The sequence below is a fragment of the Miniopterus schreibersii genome (assembly GCF_964146895.1).
Source record: "Miniopterus schreibersii genome assembly, chromosome: 8".
Taxonomy (NCBI): domain Eukaryota; kingdom Metazoa; phylum Chordata; class Mammalia; order Chiroptera; family Miniopteridae; genus Miniopterus; species Miniopterus schreibersii.
The window spans coordinates 10533116-10555552 of record NC_138109.1 but is presented as its reverse complement, the minus strand read 5'-3'; the positions used below and the strand labels follow the sequence as shown (position 1 = coordinate 10555552).

Below are 22437 nucleotides of genomic sequence, written 5' to 3'. Positions count from 1 at the left end.
GCCACTAACAAGCTGTATGACTGTGAGCAAGTCCCTCCACGTCTCCGGGACTCAGCTCACGCACCTGAAAAATGTGGCCTTTGGGTGACATTTCTCTTGGGGTCCTAAGAAGCTAGCAGGGGCTGTGAGATTGCAGAGAGGTGCCTAAGGGCGTTGGGGAGGGGGAAGGAATCAGTAGTCAAGGCAACATGAACTTTAACCTCAGCCTGACACTGTTTGTGACCTCTGTCACTGCCCTTTATATGCCTGTTTCCTTATCTATAAAAATGATACTCCTATCTCATTGGTGAGATTAACTAAATTAACAGCAGTAAAGAGGCTGGCATGGTGGGTGATACTCGATAAATGTTAGCTCCCCTGGACCTGCCAGACACGCAAACCAGCCCACTCGGCCCAAAGTGCAAAAGGGCAAGAAACTACCCACCGCCAGGTGCGCGCACAGCGCCCTCGCGCGTCCAGCGCTGGAACTGCCAGATCCGCGACCCCTCCCGTCGGCGCCCGCGCCCGCGCCCGCGCCTGCGCAGAGGCGCCGCCCCCGAAGTTTGTTGTTGTGACCCGCGTCCCGGACGCCCGAAGCGCCACCATGGCGGTGCGACAGGCGCTGGGCCGGGGCCTGCAGCTGGGTCGAGCGCTGCTGCTGCGCTTCACGGCCAAGCCTGGCCCGGCCTACGGCTGGGGGCGGCCCGAGCGTCCGGGTCCCGTGGCGGCCCGGGGCCGCGGAGAGCGCCCGGGCCAGGCCGCGGGACCCGGCGCGGAGTCGCGCAGGCTCGGGCTCGGGCTCCCCGACCGCTACCGCTTCTTCCGCCAGTCGGTGGCGGGGCTGGCGGCGCGGCTCCAGCGGCAGTTCGTGGCGAGGGCCCGGGGCGGCGCGGGCCCCTGCGGCCGGGCTGTGTTTCTGGCCTTCGGGCTGGGACTGGGCCTGGTCGAGGAAAAGCAGGCGGAGGGCCGGCGGGCGGCCTCGGCCTGTCAGGAGATCCAGGTGAGCGCGGGCCCAGGGCCGGAGGGTGGGCCCGAAGTCTGGCTAGGATCCGACATTCGGCTGGGGGGCGGGGCGCGGGATGGGGGCGGGGCTCCTGAGCTGTCATGTGGGCGGGGCTAAGGGTGTGGGCGGGGCCCGCGCGTGCCGGGGCGGGGCTGGGAGGTATTTAGTGACTGGGGCCCTGAATTAAGTCAAGATTTATCCTCAGACCCGGGAATTCCTTGGAAATCACCAATTAAAGCTCATTTTCAGTGTTACTGGTCTTCCGGTATGGGGCCCGCATCTCACATTTCTTTTATTGTTTTCTCTTCCTCAAACATGTTTTGGAAGATATGCTGCTAATTATACCTACTATCACACCATTGCTAATGGCTTTGTGTAAATTTTTTAAAATTTAATGACAAATCATAACGCTCTCTCCCTGACGTACTTGTTTGTCATCCCTAATTTATGGGTAAGGAAACGTTCTCAGGTAAAATAACTTGCTCGAAGTCACACAGGGTGAAAGTGCCCAAAGTCTGACTCTTCAAAGCCCGTGCCCTTAAGCACCGAGCCAGGCTGCCTCCCCAGGTTAGCCAGACAATTAGTAATGTAGCTGAAACCAAAGTACAAACAATGAATAGCAGGAGAAAACATCACACCTAACGGTTTTTAGTTAACCTGTATGGAGTTATCAGGAATGAGTGGATATGTAGGGGTTGTTAGGCTTTTAAAAAATGCTTAAAATAGTTCAGAAACCTGTTTCTACTCTGCTAAAATCTGTATTAGGGTTCTCCAGAGAAATAGAACCAATAGGATGTATTTATAGCAAAAAAGACTTTAAGGAATTGGTTCTGCAATTCAGGAGGCTGACAAGTCGAAAATTTTGGGGGTAGGCAGACTGGAGACCCAGGGAACAGCCAATGTTGCCGTACAAATATGAAGGTCATCTGCTGGCAGAATTCCCTCCTCTTCCAGGGAGGTCAGTCTTCTGTCTGAGGTTTGGAGCTACAGACTGAATCAGTACAGCACCTGCTATTTACTGTTGAGAACTGAGGGGCTGGAAGATGGACTGACTTGCCCAAGGACACAGCCGGTTAAGAACCAAGCAGTGTCTCCCCTCTTTCCTGGTTTCCAGCCCAGTTCTTGTTACTCAGCACTAGAGTGTCTCATGTTGAGCTCTGGCCAGTTTGGGATGACAGGTGACATCTGGCCTAGTCCCCAGCCGCTGTTCTTGTCTTTTGCTACGGCTTAACTGGCAGAAGCCAAGGGTGGGAAACTTGATAATCCTGCTTAGAATTATGGAGCCCTTTTTTTCCCCACTGAGTTTGATCCTCTGAACTTAGCATCTACACATCCTTTCTCATTCTCTTGTGTCTTAAAATTTTTAATTAGTTGACCATTAGTTTTTAAAATTCAGGTGCTTGATTTCTTTTGAAAATAAATCACCAGATCTGGCATCTCTAATGCTAAAATTCCATATGGTGTCAGAGTAGAATAGTGGCTGCTCCTTTTAGATGGAGGCGGGGGGGGGGGGGCAGGGAATTCAGTTACAAAATAGGCAAAAGACATGAGTGTATATTTCACCATGATGGGATACAGATGTCAAATATGTATATGAAAAGATGTTCAACATCACTAGCCATTAGGGAAATGCAGGTTGAAAACACAATGTGATATCACTGTATACTTATTAGAACAGCTAAAATAAAAAGTAGTGATAGTACCAAATGCTGGTGAGGACGCAGAGAAATTGGACTGCTGGTGAGAATACAAAATGGTATGGCCACTCTGGAAAATAACAGTTTCTTTAAAAAAATAAACATGCATTATTTATGGCCTAGCCATTGCAGTCTTGGGTATTTATCCAGAGAAATGAAAACTTACGTTTACACAAAAATCTGTACATGAGTAGCTGCTGTGAAAAGCAGCATGGCAGCTCCCCCTAAAATAAAAATAGAATTATCTTATGATCCAGCAATTCTAGTTCTTGGTGTATACACCAAAGAATTGAAAGCAGGGACTTGAACAGATATTTGATAAAGGATTATTCTACAAAATACTGCTGCTGCTCCATGGAGTTTAGAAACGAGTTGACAAAACAAGATAGACTTTCATTTTATTAAAAAGTAAAAGTTATGGTGCAAGGTGTGTTAGTGTATAGGTATTAAGTGCTTTAGGAATCCTCCAGAAGGAAAGGTTGCTGTGGGCTGAGTTGTCAGAGCTAATTATACAGGGAGGAAGAGATTGAGTTGAGACTTGATGGATGAGTAGGGATGAGACAGACAAATAATACAATAGAAATAAGGAATGGGGAGAATCGTGTGAACAAAGGTTCAGAGAGCTGCTTATGATAAGTACGGGTAGTGCACAGACCAGCCTGGTGGAATAGTTTTCAAATACAAGAAGTACCAGGACAAGGCATGAATAACCTATTGGCTAGGTTTTTCAAAGGAAGAGTGAGTGCCACAAGAAAGCAGTGTAGTTTGATCTGGCTCAGAAGCAGGTGACGGGATGATGTGAGTGGGAAAGTCTAGAGGTGGGTAACCAACCACGGAAAGGAAGGGATCAGCAGATCAGACAGAACTTGAGGTGTAAGCTGGGCGACTGGACAAGTGATGTCACCTGCCTGAAGTAGGGAAGGACTCGGATTTGGGGAAAATGGGCTCTTTCCAAGTGCATCCCCTCCATCACCTGCATTTCCATCTAGTTCCATCAGAATTCTTATATTATTGTTTCCTTTCTGAAACCAGAGAGGGCCCACCAGATTCCTAAGAAGTGGAGACAGGATTTAACGACTCAGCTCCAGGGATCCTCCTGATTTCACCTCCTTGTCTGCAAAAGTGACCTGCGGTCATTCACAAGTGGAGGGGTGCTGTTGACCACATACTCCTGCCCATCCACAACTCGCGTTAACCATCCAGTAGCTGCCTGTCAAGGTCTTTGCAGAGAGAGCTTTCTCCTTAACCAGAAACCTCCAACACTGCTGGGGGCTTGACAGGCAGCAAAGGAGTGGTGTGTGTCAGGTGCAGAATTTAGAAGTTCTGACCTCTTGACTAACGATGTTCAGTGTTGAGCTGTCTCTGCTTCAGTGAAGCGACAGAGTTTGAGAAATTATTCTGAATAATAAGAGAAAGGCAGGATGGCCTGAGCCCAGGCTGAGCAGTAAAAGCTAATTTGGTTGTGTTTACTAGTTCTCAATCTTGTCATTGAAGACCTTGCCCCACTATACTCCCCTCCCCCATTTCCCGTTACTTGAGCCTTACTAGCCTCCCTCACTCATGGTACATGCTGTTTTTCCTCACAGACAATTTTTACACAGAAGAACAAGCTGCTTCCTGACCCACTGGACAATAGACGCTGGCAGGGCTTCCAGCTGGAGGAGTATCTGATAGGGCAGTCCATTGGCAAGGGGTGCAGTGCTGCTGTGTATGAAGCCACCGTGCCTGTGTGGCCCCGGAACCTGGACGTGGCAAAGAGCATCCGGCTTCTTCCAGGGAGAGCCCCAGATATCATCCCACCAAAAGAGGAGGAACGAGCTCCACACGCCCCTGCTTTTCCCTTAGCCATCAAGATGATGTGGAACATCTCGGTAAGGATGGGTTTTCCATCTTCAAAGTGCCAATCTTGGGAGGCCTGATGATGCTTTTTCCCAGGAAGTAAATAGGAAAAGACAGATTCTCTATAGTCCAGGTTCCTATATAGTTAGGCTGCCTCACTCTCTCACACAAAAGTGTGAAGCAGCGTGTCTCAAAACCTGTCCACGAATCACCTGGGGACTGGCAGATTCTGATCAGGTCTGGGGTGGAGCCTGAGATTCTGCCTTTCAGTAAGCTCCCAGGTGACGCCCATGCTGCTGATCTGTGAACCACACTTGGAGTAGCAAGTGCCTAAACCATTGGTTTCTCACCTGGCCGTCCTAGCTGATCAATTAGTTAATTCCAGGACTGCAGTTACCACTATCCCCTCTCCTTCCCTTGACCGGCCTCACTGGAGAGGAGGAGCCACATTCCTTAACTCTAGCCTCACCTACCACCTCACCTCCAGGTCAGAGGCTTGTTTGTCACCTCCCTGCTGTCAACTCTTGGAGGACTCCAGGCTTTGGGAATTTGAGTACATTCACCCCACAGAAACAAAGATTTCTCTCTATTGGGAGTAATTTCTTTACCTTGCCATTGCATAGGTGGGCTTAGAAAATTCCTCAAGACCTGGCGTTCTTTCCCCTGCCCAGGGCATCTATCCAAGGCTAAGGTGGAAAACACCATGTGCTAATGCTGGACACCAAAGAGTTTGGTTTGTTTTGATCTTGGGAAGAAAGATTATTAGACTTTTCCAAACTGGGTCAATAGCTAACAAGTAGCCAAATCCTTTGCCTATGAAACATCTAGTCGAAGCGTCAAAGCTTCCAGCCCAGCCGGGCATGGCTCAGCGGTTGAGCGTCGACCTAAGATCCAGGTGATCAGCGTTCGATTCCCGGTCAGGTCACATGCCCCGGTTACAGGCTCAATCCCCAGTTGGGGGCCTGCAGGAGGCAGCCAATCAATGACTCTCTTATCATTGATGTTTCTCTCTCTCTCTCTCCTTTCCTCCTTCTGAAATCAATAAAGATATATATTTTTTTTAAAAAAAACTTCCACTGGTTGGGCCGTGATAGCTATTGCATTCACAAAAGCTAAAGGACTTGACTCTTACAAGATCTTCTCCATACTCAAGTTTCATGAGTATTGAGAGCTGTTCATAGTGAAATGAGGAAAATAAGGTGATTTTCCTCCTCTTTGGTTTTTTTTTTTTGTTTCTTACTGGGGGATGGGAAGGCTGTTCAGTGATTCAGCACAACTTTATCCAGGGTGGGCTTGTCAGGCTCTGACCTGCCTACACCGATGAGTCTGGTGGTGACCACAGGCATTTATGGCAAAAAAAAGGGTCCCATACCCTTGCCATCTTGACATCTCTTCCTGCCCTGGCATCTGAGCTGCCAGGAGTTTGAGGTGTGGAAAGCATCCTGAGTTGGCATGGATGACACCTCTGCCCTTTCTCCCAGGAGAAGCTAACCTTGGCTTGCCACTTTAGAGAGGTTATCTTTTCTTGAAGGTCAAAACCGATTCTAGGCGGTAGCTGTTCTGGTCGGGATTACAAGGAGGGCTTGGACTTGCCATTCTGCTTGGGTCTGTATGACCCTGGATTCATTATGGATGTTTCAGGCCGGCTCCTCCAGCGAAGCCATCTTTAGCACAATGAACCAGGAGCTAGTCCCAGCTAGTCAAGTGGCCTTGGCCGGGGAGTATGGAGAAGTCACTTACAGGTAAGCACCCATCTGCCCACCAGACCGGCTGTGAGTTCTTTGACAGCAAAACCATCGTCTGTGTCCTCGGCACTCAGCAGTGTCTGACATGACACAGTCGATAGTAAATGCTTACCGAGTGATGTAATGATGAGTTAACGATGGATTTTCAGTTACTGGGAAATTCACCGGGGAAAGATTATAGATCACCTGCCGATGCACACTGGAATGGGGGGAGAGGGCCATCCCAAAACGCCCCTTTCAGAAAGTGGAAAATTGAGCTGATTTCCAGTTTTTCCTAAGGAATGCCCAGGTGGACCACCACCTATCCGTACCAACTGAATTCTGCCCCCAGCAGAGGTAGCATTCATTCCTCTAATAGCTGCAGTGCATCTGATGGTGCAAGAGATTAAAAAAAAAAAAAAAAAAAGTGGCCTGTTCCTCAAGAGTTCTCCATGAGGCCCAGGAGCCGGACATCTCAGGAGCAGAGTCAAGTGTGATAAGTTCTAGAATGGTATATGCGCAGGTGCTAAGGGACCCCAGTGGTGGTGTGTGAGTGGCAGGGGTTGGGCCATTCAGAAAGGCCTCTTGAAGGTATATTTTGTGCTGCCTTTTGAAGGATGAATAGGCATTAGCTTGGGAAAGCACAGGAAAAGAGGCATTGTCCTCACAGAAGAGCAGTGGATGGCAGCGTAGCTGACGGTGGCTTTGTAAGTCCTCTGTCCACATGTCTGAGCTATGACCAGAGGCACTTGTGCCCACTGTAACATTTGTAGACCACCAGGAAGAGGTGGCCTGCTGCACTTTTGGTGACTTACCAGAGGGTGGATTTATAGATCTAGTTCTGTCAGCTGCAGGAAGGTAGAAATAGGGGCTTCAGGAAATATACATGGAAAACCCCTTCCATTGCTTGGAAGGCTCCAGTGTAACTGAGGGTCCAGGCAGGTCTGTGGGCTCAGCACTGTCATCCTCTTCTCCTGATTCCTTTGTAGGGAAAAGGGGACCACTGAATATCAGCTGCCTTTGGGGGGCTGACATTGTGGTGTCAGCTTCAGCCTGCCGATGGTGCTGTCAGTAGCTGTGAGCGCTGATGTCTCTGCCGCAGAGCCCTGCCCAGACCTCTCGTCTGAAATAGCCCCTGCCACTCTCATCCTTTACCCTGCCTTAGTTTCTTTTCATCCCATTTAGCCGCGTCTGACCGTAAATCATAGATGTCTGTGTCTGTTCACGGTCTCTTCAGCTGTGCTGTATGCTCTCTGAGGCCAGGGCTTTTGAGTTTTGTTTCCTGCATTCCCCCACAACTCCGCATCTGTTGAATGATTAGATGGGTGTGGCCCAAGGTCTGTTACCTAAAGCATGACCAGGAGAAACACTCTTCTCTGAGAACACCCTGGATGTATTTCTACTGCGCCTTTGCTCATCTCAGGACCCCAGATTGAGCCCTTTGCATCTTCTCCTCTTGCTTCTCCCACCTGATTTCTGATTTTGTCCCATTTATACACTATGTTCCACCATACCGAATTCCTACTGCCCTCCCCCAAGACACCAGGCTCCTCCATGACTATTCTGTCTGCATGCAGTTAGCTATACTGGGCTGCCCTTCACACAGCCTTCTGTCCCATTCCAGGTCTCACTTCAAACACGCCCACACGCACATCTCCCCAGCACAGCCACACTCTTCCTCTGGGCTCCTGTGACAGCTGGGCAGAGCTTTCCCACATGGCACTGACAGCCTTGAGCTGTGATCCTGATTCTTACACTAGCCCCAATGACCCAATGCTTTGACTCCTTTGCACAGAACAGGGGGCCCAGGGGGCAGACTGAAGAGAAAGAGCAATAGGTGGCCACACATGGGCTGGATCTGCAAAGCTCAGGAACCGAGGCAGGTCTTAGGACAGGGCAGGCCTCGTGCTCTCTGAGACTTGTCTTGATAGCTCTAGGCTTCTACTCCATTCTCCTCTGCCACCCAGTGTCCCATGGCTCTTCTGTTCCTGCGTACTTTGGCTTGCACACCTCCTTGGCTCCCAGTGGTCCCAAGCAAATCTCATGTCATCCTTTCCCAGCTCCATTGCTGACTGCCAGGTTACTGCCATATTTCCACATTTGTACCCCTCAAAGAGAGAATCTGCCTAGCCCCTTCCCTTTTCCTGCCAACCATTTGGATCTGATGTGACCAGGTGGGTCAGATCCCACCATTAGTCCAGTCATCTTTGGTTGAGGGGCTGAGCTGGTACACAGAAGGCAATCACACAATAAAAAACATGACCCCCATGCCTCAGCAGGGCTGTGGGTGTGGGGCTCCTGGAGGAGGAGGGAGGGGAGGGCAGGCAGGTGACAGCTCTACTACCAACTGTCTGTATCCATTCATTCATTCATTCATTCAACAAAGGTATTGAGCTTATACTTCACACCAAGTATTATTGCAAGAACTTAGAATCAGATTCTAGGTCCTTTCTTAAGTATTACCATCCTTATGAGGTATGTTACTACCTTTTTCCCCTTTTGCACTTGCAACTGAGCCCAGAGAAGTAACTTGACCAAGGACATACAGTGGCAGACCTAGAATCCAAATCCAGGCAGTCTGATTCCAGACGCTGTTAACCACTGTGTCTGCCGCATGGGATGGACGGAAGGATGGACTGGTGGAGTCATCAAACATGATTTGACATCTTAGTGGGGTTTTTCTCTAACACCAGGCTCTGCACCTGGAACATAGCAGATCTACAGTAAATATCTGATAAATAAATGGGTGCATAAATAAATGGCAGTATTTATTATGGCCTTATCTTTCCAACCATTATGTTACTGGCCTCATACGTTTGTCCCTTTTGATTGAAACAGAAAATCCAAAGGAGGTCCCAAGCAACTGGCCCCTCACCCTAACATCATCCGGGTCTTCCGCGCCTTCACCTCGTCTGTCCCACTGCTGCCAGGAGCCCTGGTCGACTACCCGGATATGCTGCCCCCACGTCTTCACCCCGAAGGCCTAGGCCATGGGCGCACACTTTTCCTCGTTATGAAGAAGTAAGTGGCGGGAGCTGGTCCCTGCATCTGTGCACCTGGAGCCCAGGGTCACGGGGAAGAGGAGAGCCTCTCCCTTTGGGAGATAGGGCCGTGCCAAGGGCAGTTTTCCATGAAAACAGACTCATCTTCATTTAGAACAGACCTTTCACCTGGTGCTTTTAATGCATCTGACTGTTGTCCCTTCTCTGTGGCTGCCTTGTCCGTCTGTGTCTGTTAACACAGTTCTTCCTTCCCCTCTGCACCCCGAACACTGCATTAATGGACGTTTTAGGAAAATGAGCATCTGTACTGTTACTTTCAACGTGTGAGGCCCCGGCTCTTCCTAGTTTCAGGATACTGGGTGGGAACAAAGGATACTTGAGGCAAAAAGAAGTCAAAAAGCTCCAGGAAGAAGAGGAGAGGCCATCTTCCTAATAGTAAATAAGATGCTAGAGAATGTCAATGACAGACGCCTGTCGCCCTCTCCACCAGCTACCCCTGTACCCTGCGCCAGTACCTTCGCGAAAACACCCCAAGCCCCCGCCTTGCCACTGTGATGATCTTGCAGCTCTTGGAAGGCGTGGATCATCTGGTTCAACAGGGTGTCGCACACAGAGACCTAAAATCTGACAACATCCTTGTGGAGCCGGATGCAGGTAGGTGCCCGGCCATACCTCAGAGCTCTCCAGGGGGCACTAGACTTGAGATCTGGGAACACAGGTCCTGTTTGGTTTTTATGTCCTGTTATAAGTTGTTGTGTCTAAATTTAGCTTTGTACACAAGACATGAGCAATCTCTCCTTCAAAGTGGAGGCTTTCGTTCTCTGTGGAATTTGTCGAGTCTGTCTCACTGCTGCCAGGGGCCCTGGTTGTCTACCTGGATGTACTGCCCCCATGTCTTCACCCTTAAGGCCCGTTAACATTCCCAAGTTCTTTTCTGTTGCCCACTTACAGAACAACCCCAGTGGTGGAAGTTTTCTTGAATAAAGTAAAAGAGGGTGGTAGACTTTAGCTCAATGTAAGAAAGAATTTTCAAACTGAAAGCTGTCCAAATGTAAGCCCAGTTGCCTCTGGAAATGAGCTCCCCATCACTGGAAGCATTCAAGTAGAAGCTGGATGGTTACTTGTTTGGGGATATTGTAAATTCATACATCTGATCACTTTTGATCTAGATTTAAAATAACATACAATTATTAGAGGAACTGGCTTTTTAAAGGAAGCCTGTGAATCTTTTTACAAATAACTAATTCCTAATGCAACTGTTTCTTAGGTTTGGATTTAGGGTTTCAGGTTCAAATAAAAAACTCTTGGAGTCTAAAGGCCCTTAGAGGTCATTTGAGCCAAGCACCATCTGTTGAGTAAATTATGAGCAGTCCTTCAGTCTTGGGACAGGTCCAATTATTTCATTATTTAGATTGATCCAAACTTTTACCCATTTCTGTTTGGGGGCCTTGTCAGGGAGCCTTCATTTTCTAGAGACATTTCTGTATTCATGTAGCTGGCCTTCCTCCTGTTGAGCTCTCTGAGGAGCTCTCTCTGCTCTCATGGACCAACCCTGAGTCCCTGTTAGCCCCTCTCACCTGTGTCTTGATGGTGGCTTTAGCAGGGACTTACGGAGGGCCTCTCAGAGGAAAGATGGAGAAGCAGTCACTTACCCCCCCGTCCCTTCCCTAGATGGCTGCCCCTGGCTAGTGATCTCAGATTTTGGTTGCTGCCTGGCTGATGAGCGCATCGGCCTGCAATTGCCTTTCACCAGCCAGTATGTGGATCGGGGCGGAAACGGCTGCCTGATGGCTCCTGAGGTGAGTCCCGCTGTGATGTCATGCGCCATCAGCAGAGACTCTTCAGTGTTTCCACTGATAGAACACGACTTGATGCCTCATTATTTTCTCAACTCCTCCACCCTTTATGACCCATAATTTGGCACCAGTCCCTTCCCTGCCACTTTGCTTTAATCTGGATCTCCCTAATGTTGCTGGGAGATACAAGTTTTGTCAGCACAAAGTCGACAGCGTAGGCAGATTCTTCTGGGTCTAAGCTAGAACTCACTCAAATTCTGGGTTCCTTAGGATGGAGTTCAGATTAGCCCATGAGTCAGGTGGCATGCACATGAGCAGCTTAGAAATAACCAGCAACATGACTGCTCACCCATTGCTTCCCGAGCAGGTGTCCACAGCCTGCCCTGGCCCCAGGGCGGTGATTGACTACAGCAAGGCTGATGCCTGGGCAGTGGGAGCGATCGCCTACGAAATCTTCGGGCTCTCCAATCCTTTTTATGGCCAGGGCGGAGCCCACCTTGAAAGCCGCAGTTACCAAGAGGCTCAGCTGCCTGCACTGCCTGAATCGGTGCCTCTAGATGCAAGACAGCTGGTGAGGTCACTGCTGCAGCGGCAGGCCAACAAGGTGAGGCCGTCCCCAGGTTCTGCAGGGATTTTGCGGATAGAAACCTCAAAGTAAAGATCAGGTTTGGGCAAGCACTAGAGTGACAGACAGCTCGTCTTACAAAGATTGAAAGGCCAAGTACAGGAGAACAAAACAGTTTAGTATGAATTGGGAGTAGGGAAGCTAGCCACCAAATTAGTCAGAATTCCAGCAATTCAACTCTTCTTGGCTTTAGTTGCTTAGGTTACTTAGAGGGGAAAAAATGCATTTTTAAGAAATGTCTAATGGAGATGTAGTTTATGGGAAAAGCTGAGATCTAACAAGACAATAGTTGTGAAGACATGCAGAACAGATCTGGACATTTTGAAATTACTCTAAAGGGATCTAAAGGCTCACACATGTGAAGCCACAGCTGGAGTGGCATGCTTAGTGGAGGGAGCAGAGGCAGACCAGGGTTCAGATTCTTGTTCTAACACTTATCTCCCACCATGCACAGCGTACTATCATGATCACAGTAATGCTCACTGCTACCAGTTACTATGAGATACGACTCCACTCCAGACAGTGCTCGTAGCAGGAGGTGGTTCGTGGGCCTTCCATAATGGGGAGGCCCACTTCCCAGCACACTGCCCCCAAGCAAATTTGTATACATGGAAAAGACTGGAGGCCAGTATGTGTCAGGGGATTGAGAGGTGTGGTAGGAGAGAAAAGGGTGGAGAAGAATTTGGTTGGGACCAGAGCAGGGAAGAGCCTGAAATGAGGATTCCTTACCAAAGAGGGTTGTGGGCCGAACACTTTGTCACAAATGTTCTAAGCCTCAGCTTCCCTTCCTGTTGCAGAGACCATCTGCCCGAGTAGCTGCTAATGTGCTTCACTTAAGCCTCTGGGGTGAACATACTCTAGCCCTGAAGAATCTGAAACTAGACAAGATGATTGGCTGGCTCCTCCAACAGTCAGCAGCCACACTGTTGGCCAACAGTCTTACCGGGAAGAGCTGTGTGGAAACAAAAATGAAGATGTTATTTCTGGCCAACCTGGAGTATGAGGCGCTGTGCCAGGCAGCGCTCCTCCTCTACTCCTGGAGAGCAGCCCCGTGAAGGCTGATGTAGCTGGTGAATTACTAAAAGAGCTTGGCAGCGTCTATGTCGTGATGGTCTGTGAATGCTGAGGGAGGGGGCTCTGAGGTGTGAGGGGAGGAGTCAAGAAAAGATGGTGCTGCAGAGAGGGCTGGTCAGTGGAAGAAAAGGCCTCTGGTTTGGCAAATGGGAGGAACAAGTTGAGTGAAGTTCAGTCTGTAGCTATTAACTCTAGCTGTGTGATTTTGGATGCATCATATAACCTGTGTTGTCTAAATTTCTCTTACCTCTGAAATGAAGAAACTGCTTTAGATAGCAGCCAGCAGACTTTTTCTATAGAGGGCCCGACAGTAAACAGCCAGGCTGCCACAGCTCCTCAATTCTTGTAGCACAAAAGCAGTCTTTACTATGGAAACGAGCATGGCTATGTGCCAATAGTAAAGCTTTCATTATGGACAGTGAAATCTGAATTTCATGTGTCACTTAAATAGTCTTAATTTTGTAAAACCATTTAAAAATGTATAAACCATTTTTTGCTTGCAGGCCATACCAAAAATAGGCAACAGGCTGGACTGGCCCACAGGCTATAGTTTGCCAACCCCTGGTCTAGATGAATTAAAAGGGCCTAATTCTAAAAAAAAGTGCTAATCACTAGGCTGTGTATGGATGCTAAAACTGTGGTAAGATCTTTACCTATAAACCCAAAGGTGTGAGTGAGTTTTCTGCACCAGGTAAGGAGGTATACTCAGGTGTTAACTGCTGACTACCTTCAGTCATGTTCTGTCTTCACAGACCTCTGAAGAGTAGATGGCTGAGCTGGGCTGTTAGATGAGGCTGGGCTGAGGAAGGGTGGACCTGCACGCCACATTGTAGAGGATCCAGGTCAAGGCAGTGCTATTAGCCGCATGTTACCTGAGCTAAGGCAAACATTTGCACAGGTCAGTATATTCAGATATCAAAATGAGAAAATAATGTACTCCAGCTACTGAACTGAGTCTAGCAGAGCTGAAATGACCGAGGAAATGGAAATTCACAGTGCAGTGTTTTAAACTTGCCAATTTCCTTCTGACTAGCATTTCTTACAGGAACTGTGAAGAATTAAACGCACATTTACAAAAAACATATGTGCTTGGAACTATTTGGCTTTAAGACTGATTCTTAGGCCATAAAGACAAGAAAATTTTGTGGGCAGAGAACAATGGAGAAGGGGTTGCACATATAATTTTACATGTGCTTTTTAGGAACAGGGCTATTGCCTAAAGCAAGTGAACATATATTTAAGGTTCTTTTGAAAACCAAGCAATTCTGTGTGTTATAAAGGCAAGTGCTGTTACCTTAGACTTCCCATTTCCGTGATTCCCCACTGGCCTCGGTAGTATTAACATTGTTTTATCCCTTGGGAAGTTTGGAAACAGTGTCATTTCATAGTTAAAATACAGTCCAGTCTCTGGCAAAATTAAAAGAGGCCATCTGCTGTTTTGTATCCAGTCATTACCAAAGAACATCCCCTCCATTAGCAAAGCACAGTGGGGGCCAGGTGAAGTCTGAGGGCAATGTTTCGCTTTATTTTAGAAATGAAAGTGACTGCACTTATGAAAAATACCACTTACCACAATGTGGAAAAACATAAAAATCATTCCCTAACCCCCACCCCTAGGTACTCAATCTCCCACTGAGGTAAGGCTATGCCGCTGTCCCACGGCTTTAAAAACAAAAACAAAACACAAATCCTACTAAAATCCCTCATCTCCACGCTGTAAGGAGTCTAGGGCCCTGGCCCTCAGTCCGACTTCTCCTTCTCCTTCATGTGCAAGAAGACGATGCTGAAGAGGAAGAGTCCCGCCATCATGGAGAAGGCGCTGGCGTAGTAGGGGTAGGCTGAAGGGATGAAGCGCTCATACTGCGTGTGCTGCAGTGGCCTCACTGATACCTACAACAGGACAGGAGTGATGGGCCTGGCCACCCGAAGCCGGGGTGGGGCGCATGCTGAAGCGGACTGTGTGACCCATGCTTACCTGAGTGGAAGAATACAAGTGTGTGTAGCCTAGCCGGTTGTAATCCACTTTAAACTGGAACACACCATACACGTCTGGCAACTTGAACTGGACACTGTACTTGCCACCTGGGAAAGATCGACAACGGGTAACCAGGAGGTTCCCAAAGTGTGTCTCATTAGCCTCCCACCTCCCGAGAGCGAGCCAGAGGCAGGCTGTCTTCCGGCAGCTTCTGTGAGAACTGCTTTTTACCTTTCTTCTTCAAGAAGGTCCTCACAAAAGGATCGATGCGGACAAACTCCAGCTGAATGTCATCACCATCAAAGGGGACCCACCTGCCATTAGAGAGCTGCTCAATCACGATGCTGTACTCCTGAGAGAAAAGGCCAGTTAGCCAGGGGGGCCGGTGATGAAAGATGCCGCCGCCGCCGCCACCAGAGCTGCACCAAATCCCTACTCAAGAATCTGGCACGAACACCCAGGAGTGTGAAAACCTGAGCAAGCCCTACGCCCCACCCCTGGGCAGTGACTGAAATACCACCCAGCAGGCTAACCCCCCTGACTCGCATCCACCTCTTACCAGGTCAGTGAAAATCTGCACCCAAACCGCGCTCCACCCCTGCAATGTGCCAGGTACTCTCGGGCATCCCTGCTTCCATATTCGCTGCTCTCTTGCCTTTCCCCACTTCTCTTGCCTGACACTCATCCTCAAACCAGGCTCCAATGGCATTTCTCCTGTGATCCCCACTTTAGGCAGTGCCAGCAAAGCCCCTCCCACGTCTGCACTCCCACACTCAGGATCTTGGTTTCTCTGCACCTGAGCTGCCTTCAGGGTAGAGGTTAACTTCCTCACCCTTTTTTAGGCCCCTCAGGCCCAGCACAGGAGTGCTGCATAAATGCTTTTGAGCTGGGTCAACTTGGCTAGAACCTCAGGGCCCTCCTCCTCCAAGCTCTTACCACAAGGTCAGTGACAGTGTAGGCATGGGGTGGGGCTTTCTCGCCCACCCGATGGTGGGACACAGGCCCCACACGGAGGACACCCTCCTCTTTGAACACCCAGCGAGAGAGGGCCACAGCTAGCTCATAGTTGCCTGTCTGGGAATACCTGCAGAAAGGGAAAACAGGAGAGGCTGGAGCACCAGAACCAACTTCTTCCCAGCAGGAACACAAAAGTGAAAAGATGTGAGGTGGCGTTGCTTTGGGTGTCACCGTACAATAAGTACACGATTTTCAAAATATCTCCAGAGAAGCCATTACTAGAAAAGTCTGGAGTGGCCAATATAGCAACAAAGTCAAGTCCTCAATCTTAAAACACCTAGAGATACTTAGCCTCTGACTTTTAGCCAAAGGCTTCTTCCTCCCCATCCAAGTCCTCTCCCTCTGCAGAGCCCCCGCCAGACCACATGCCCCTAAGTCCCCTGGCACCTACCTCTGGGAGCCAGGCGTGGCCTTCTGCACTGCTGAGTTGAAGAAGGCATCACTGAAGAAGTCGAGGGAGCCGCTGAAGATGACCCGGGCGTTGTTCCTGGCCTGGAGCCCAGCGATCAGGAGGGTGTTCTTCCCCACTGCATGGGGATACTAGGAACACGGGGCTGTCAGCCCAGAGCCAGCACAAAGGACAAGCCACTGGGCCCCCAGCACAAAAGGACAGTGGGCTAGACCCTCCCCACCTGAAGGCAAACCTGAAACACCACTGCTCTGCCCGCTTCCCCGCTCCACCACTTCTCATTTCATCAGCCTCTCACAATGTGCTTTCCTGCCCACTTCAGATAAAAAAGAGCTTTGCTCCTGGGCCCAGAAGCCGGAGTCTCAAGGCTGCAAGGCCCCTCACCTGGGTGATGGGTTTATCTGGGAAGAAGGAGTAAGAGGTGGAAGAGCCCGTCAGGATGTCCAACACCAAAGGGTTGTCGGGGTCAGCCACCATCCTGGAGAAGGAACAGAACCACCCAACTCAGACCCCAAGAACCAAGCCCAAAGGACCTGTGGTCCCGAGGGCCACTTCTTCACGGGAATGAATCCTGCTCTCTCAATAGGCAACACTTAGCTCTCCTCTTGCTGTAACTATGAAATCTGACTCAGTGTCATGACTTTATTTCATCTGCATCCTCTGGAGAAAGGAATACCCCTGAATAATCACAAGTTTGGTTGGTTTCCTGACAAAACAGAGTAGTCCCCTCAACTCCCCAGGTTTCTGTTGGCCGCTCCTTGCTCACTCACCCAACACCTCGAAAGAGGATGGGATTTGGAGACGATTTCCCAACAATGGTGGGGGCCTTCAGCAGGTTCTCAGTGTCAGCCACAATGAGGGTATGCTGCAACAGCAGAGGGGAGGAGGTGGTCAGAGAGAGGCGCCCCCAAGCCAGGGGTCCCTCCCAACTCCTGCACGGTCTCTAGGCTGAACTTTGCTCTAGGGGACTGAAACCTGTAAGGTGACAGGCCTGATTACCTGGCCAAGGTCTGAGATGTCGTAGTTGTGATGGTCAATGACAGCCGTTTTCTCCTCATCGAACTCAATCCCACACTCACTGCCCAGCTCGCGAAGAGGGTCACCTACATAGACCGAAGAGACACCTGGCTGAGCCCCTAGGGCTCACTCTCCCAGCCATCCCCAGGGCGCTGCAGCTTCACCAGCTGGAACCCTGGGCAACAGCATGGTAAAGCACGTGAGGTTTCAATCTGAATTCGCAAAACAAAAAAACACCTGGCCTTGCTCCACAAATACACAGTGACCTTGGTTCTGCACAAAAACCTCTGTGAAGCAAACACCTCGGCAAACTTGACCTGGATCAGCTTACAAGGTTTCTCTCTCCCATCACCTTGCCAAGAACCCCACCCAATATGGTTCTTAACAGCTGTCAATACTGAAAAAACAATAAAACATGATGGGCCAGGCGTTATTCATGGTTGAAACTGGGTGATAAGTACACAGGGCTCTCTTCCTACTTCTAAGTATCTTTAGAATTTTCCAAAGTAGTAAACAAAACAAAATGAAAACCTGTCCAATGCTTTTGGGCTCCACCCAATTAGCCTCCTCCTACTTCTCTCCTCTTTTTAAGAAAAGAACCACCAAAACAAGTAAAAACACAACAAAGTTAAAAAACAAACAAGAACAGGGTTCCTAGCCCCTAAAAGAACCTGCCTCTCATTGGCTCTGGTAACAGGGAAGGAGGGAGTGAATGGCTCTGCAGTTCCCTCACTCCCTGGCCAAGGACCGCCCAGTGAATGACAATCTGGTAGCTTCCATCTGTAAAGCTCTCCAAGCTTCTTGGAGAAACGGTGCAAAGCACCAGAACTTCTGAAATCAAACTTACCAATGTCTGAGCTGGCAGCTACCAGGACACTGCCTCCACCGTCAATAAAGGTACTGATGGTCTCCACATTGATGTTCCCTCCAAAATCTGAAAGAGGCACCAGACTCAGTGATCCAGAGGGTTCCTCTCACTGCTCCTCTGACATTTGGGCGGGGGAAGGTGGACAGAGGACAGCCACAATCATCAGAATATCTCCCTCTAGAGGCCCAAACGAGAAGGACATTTACCATACATGCCCTGACACAGGGCAATTCTATTTTCCCACTGTGATGATCCAAATGGCTCCATTCATAAACTTTTAGTATAAATTAAACACCCACCAATTATAGTTGTCAAGTTACACACACTTCAAGTCACATATAAGAGATTTGTTTAGAAATGCTGCAATTTCCTACTCATGTCACAAAACTTCATTCAGACTCATCACCTGCACCTCTAGAGCCATTTTGGGGTCACCTAACAGTTTTCAAGAACCCATCAACTTCACTTCCATCTAAGTTGTCTGAGAAAGAGCAATTTGAAGGATGATGCTGTCACTGAGACTAGTACTCATTTGCCCAACATATATAGGGTCTTTCCTAGTAATCCTACAGATTTATATCCATAGTACCATAACAGAGCCACTTCATATACTGTGCTTAAAAAAAAAAAAAAAGTGATCACCAAAATTCTCATTAATTTCCAGCATTTGTAATTGTGAGATCATACCCGTTTTTGGTCAATTTGGTCAGGTGACTGCCATAAGCATCCAAACTAGCTGTAAAGATCTGAGTATTAGAATGTCCCTCTTTTCTGTGGTAACTTGCATGGAAAAAAACAAAAAACACCTTACTTTTCCTTCAGGCCCAGACAGAACATCTTGCATTTGGGGACCCAGCCTCTCATACAACATTTACAAAGTCATCCGTCCACTGTCCTACAGAGGCCAGGCAGAGTCTTAGACAATTCAAAAACAGCATCTTGGTATGGTACAGTGGTCCCTTAGGGGCAAGGTCTAAAGACATTTCTGGTTGTCAGATAGCTACTGCCATCTAGTGGGTAGAGGTCCAGGAAGCTGCTACACATCCTATTGTACACAGGACACCCTCACAACAAAGAATTATCCAGTCCAAAATATTAACTGTGCTGCTGTTAAAATGGAGACACCCAGGCTTAAATGTAGGCATCCCTTCACCTTTCTAAGCCTATTTCCCTACCTACAAAAAGGGGCCCAGATTTTTCTGGGTACAGAGGACATGCTATGTATCCTTCTTCTGTAGCCATTGCTTTACTGAATGTGACTTGGGAGCTTCCTGACCCCAGAAAGGGCAAGGAACCCACTGACTCATGGCTAAGGAAGCCAGGCCAGCAATTTCATACCTGAGAGGGCTAACGGAGGTCCCGAGTACCACAGAAGCCATCTTAGAGCAGGGGCCAAACCCTTACCCTGAACCCCCTCCAGCAGATACAAGCCTTCTCCCCAGGAGTGCCTGAACAAACTGCAGCAGCGTTTCCCAGAGGCAGAAAAGGTGACAAGGTGCGTGATGTGGGGCAGGGCTTTAAATGACAGTGATTCTCAGAGAGTTTCCTCCATCAGAGAGAATGTCTTAGTTTGATACTGGTCTTTAACACTTCCCTCACACTTGCTAATCTCCTCTTGTAAGAGGAAGCCTAGGGCTGAAAGCTTTCTGCAGGGAACAGAATCCCGCTAGAATTTAGCACTGTACTTATTCTATTTATAGTTACCTTCTACTGAAAGCAAGGGGTCACATACTGACTTTCCATTTCCATGGTGATACTGAGTTCATTACTGGTTTCCTCTGAAATGTTATTTTAGTTTTAAAAGCAAGTCAATTTAAAGAAAAATACTAATTATTAGCACAGGTGATATGGACTATGGTAAAAATCATGAAGGTACAGAAGGTAGACTAACATTTGGTAAACACTTGTCTTAGGCTCTCTGATGTTTCTCCCATCTACCTCCTCAACCTTCTCCCGATCTCACCCACCATTTCCCTCCTCAGTGACACTCCCAATCGACCTCCTGAGCACAACGGTTCTCCATCCACCACATCCACCCTCCCACACCTCATTTCAAGTCCTTATTCTTATTCCCTCAAAGACTGACTGAAAGAACTCAAGGGCAGGCTCTTGTCACTGTTCAAAACCTATTTCAGAACACAATAGAAACTTGGCAAACGCCGACCAACCAGCTGAAGGCTCCATTCACCTGCCCAGTAACCTGAAGATTTTAACTTGTTCAACCTGGAGTCACTTCCACCCAACTACATTTGCCTCCGAAAAGCCAATTCCAAAGGCACATTTTGCGGGAGAGTTGGGGGTGATATGGCAAGTGTTGGGAGCCTAAAGAAAAATACTTCAGGGATTTGGCTGAACCCAATCTCACATGAACTATAGACAATAAAGTAGCTGCCAACGGAGCGAAAAGACTTCCTAAGCTTCAGCAACTGAAGGAAGAGATGGCAGTCCTGTCTTACCCCAGACGGGCAACCTGAGTCCTCTGAGAAAAAGAAAAACTGAAGCCAAAAGAGAATGACTAGATGCTCACCAAAAAGCTCAGCAGAGAAACAGCCAAAGGCACTGCAGGCATTTAGTCTGGAGAAGAAACAGCTGAATAGGCCATGATTATGTGAAGGCTGTGCCTCCAAGCAAAGAAAGCACTAGACTCGTTCTCTAAGGCCCTGAGAAGAAGAAACCCCTTCCTCTTCTCCCTACCCCAAATTAACAAGGTAGGAAATAGGAGACAAATTCTAGTTTAATATAAGAACCTCTTAACAGTTATCCAGTGGTGGAGTTGACTGCCTCATAATAAGCTCTTTGTCACAGGAATACTGAAGTATGAGTTGGATAATCTAGTAAGGATATTCATTCTGTTCAACAATTGCCCAACCCTCTGGTAGATCCTGGATATATCCATCCAGCCTCAAACAGGGGGCCGGGCTAGAAAATTAACAGGTTCTTTGAATCACCTGAATTCTTAAGTTCCACTGCTACACACCTCTTTACAGCACACTGTATTAGTAGCATGCCATTTCCTCTTTCCACCCAGGCCAACCTCACTTGGGGATTCTCCATCTTTCTTATCAGTCCCTTTACAGAGAAAATTCACTTCTCAGTTTAGCAGGGCCCCAGGCTCCCTGGTCTGTGGCAACACTTGACCCTACAATCCTCAGCTGTGTCTTTTAGAAAGGAGATGCGCCCAGGTTAGAAACACTTTCCTCTTCACCGGCAGCAGCTGCGGCCAGGGCTGGTGACCCATCCCATGACCCAGAACATGCTCAAGATCCAGAAGAAAGCGACAGGTCAGTACTGAGCCTCGAATCCCGGTTCTGGGGGTGACGCGAAGCTCTTACCTTCTACCGAGGGGGAGAAGATGATGAGATTGTGATAGAGGAACTCCCCGTACTTAATAAGAGAGAGGCTCGGGTCATCTGCGGTCTTGAATGTGAGATCAAAGCCCCGATCTGGACAAGAAGAAAACGGAACTGAGGCAGACGGGACGCAAAAGGAAACCCACCGCTGCAGAGATCACGACGACCCTCCCCAAAGCGGCAGGCCAGACCTGGGCTGCCCGCTCGTGGAAAACGAGTGGAGGGAGGGTGGCCGTTGCGGTCAGGCTCGGGGACCTTTCCAAACCCAGACTCTCACCCGCCGCCCCCTCGGCCTCCCGTCTCACCCTTTAGACTCCGGAAGAAAAGCGAATGCGTCTCCCGCAGGTTGAGGTTGTCCAGCAGCACTAAAGTGCGGGGGCCGCTGGCGCCGACCAGGCCAAGAGAGGGCAGCAGGAGCAGCAGCGGCCACAAGAGGGACCAAGCACGGGACGGGGCGCCAGGCTCCATCTTTCTACTCCAGGCAAAGCACCCAAGCACCTGGACACCGGAAGTACCCTGCCTAAGGTTAGCCAATCGCGGCTCGGGGTCTCGGAGTTCCACCCGGAAGTGATCTTGGTGCGCGGGGGCCAGGTGCCCCGAGTGCAGGCTCAGAAGAAAAGGGGCAGGAGTATCACCGGAAGTGCCTCTGTAGTAGGCGGAGCCTCTGAACCCTATTGGCGGAAGGGGCGCGCGGCTCCGCCTCCCCAAAGGAAACGGCTCAATCCTGGAGAGACAGCTCTGCAGCCGCGGCCAATCAACAGGACTCTTCATCAGTCTGGTCCCGGCGGGCCCGGTCCGAAAGGAAGCGGGAGCAGCGGGAGCGGCGGCGGTCGCCGCGGACTAAGTACCTCTTCGGTCTTCACTGGTCTGGGGCAGATTCAGGCCCCACCTCCGCCATCTCCAGAGAGGAGAAGATTGGAAAAATAAGATCAGGGACAGGGACACTTTAGTCTCCCGTGGCTTGCGGGGCACGGGCCTGCCCTGCCGAGCCTGGTGGCCCACGCTGGAGGCAGGTGAACGCGCGGTGTACTAGCCTAGAGATTAAAAATCTCTAACTGGGTT

At 49.2% G+C, this 22437-nt stretch overlaps 2 protein-coding genes across 3 annotated transcripts; one reads left to right on the top strand and one right to left on the bottom strand.

The window, feature by feature from the left end:
* The first annotated feature begins 330 nt into the window (after positions 1-330).
* PINK1 (PTEN induced kinase 1) lies at positions 331-12764 on the top strand. Of its 2 annotated transcripts, XM_081145258.1 has the most exons (9): positions 331-678; positions 737-979; positions 4266-4550; positions 6160-6260; positions 9081-9263; positions 9735-9898; positions 10916-11043; positions 11408-11644; positions 12463-12764. In XM_081145258.1, exons 1-9 carry the CDS (start codon positions 346-348, stop codon positions 12718-12720), a joined length of 1932 nt encoding a protein of 643 aa, XP_081001384.1. In that variant the 5' UTR covers positions 331-345; the 3' UTR covers positions 12721-12764. The 2 variants fall into 2 exon arrangements, with proteins under 2 accessions (XP_081001384.1, XP_081001385.1); XM_081145259.1 differs by having other exon boundaries at positions 520-979.
* Positions 12765-14242: 1478 nt separating this feature from the next.
* On the bottom strand, positions 14243-21911 carry DDOST (dolichyl-diphosphooligosaccharide--protein glycosyltransferase non-catalytic subunit). Its single transcript, XM_081145260.1, has 11 exons — positions 21681-21911; positions 21358-21468; positions 18005-18091; positions 17140-17243; positions 16911-17005; positions 16525-16618; positions 16123-16271; positions 15651-15798; positions 14946-15066; positions 14715-14821; positions 14243-14629 (listed from the first exon to the last, which is right to left on the bottom strand). The coding sequence occupies exons 1-11, from the start codon at positions 21841-21843 to the stop codon at positions 14480-14482; spliced, it is 1329 nt and encodes a 442-aa protein (XP_081001386.1). The 5' UTR covers positions 21844-21911; the 3' UTR covers positions 14243-14479.
* Positions 21912-22437: the final 526 nt, after the last annotated feature.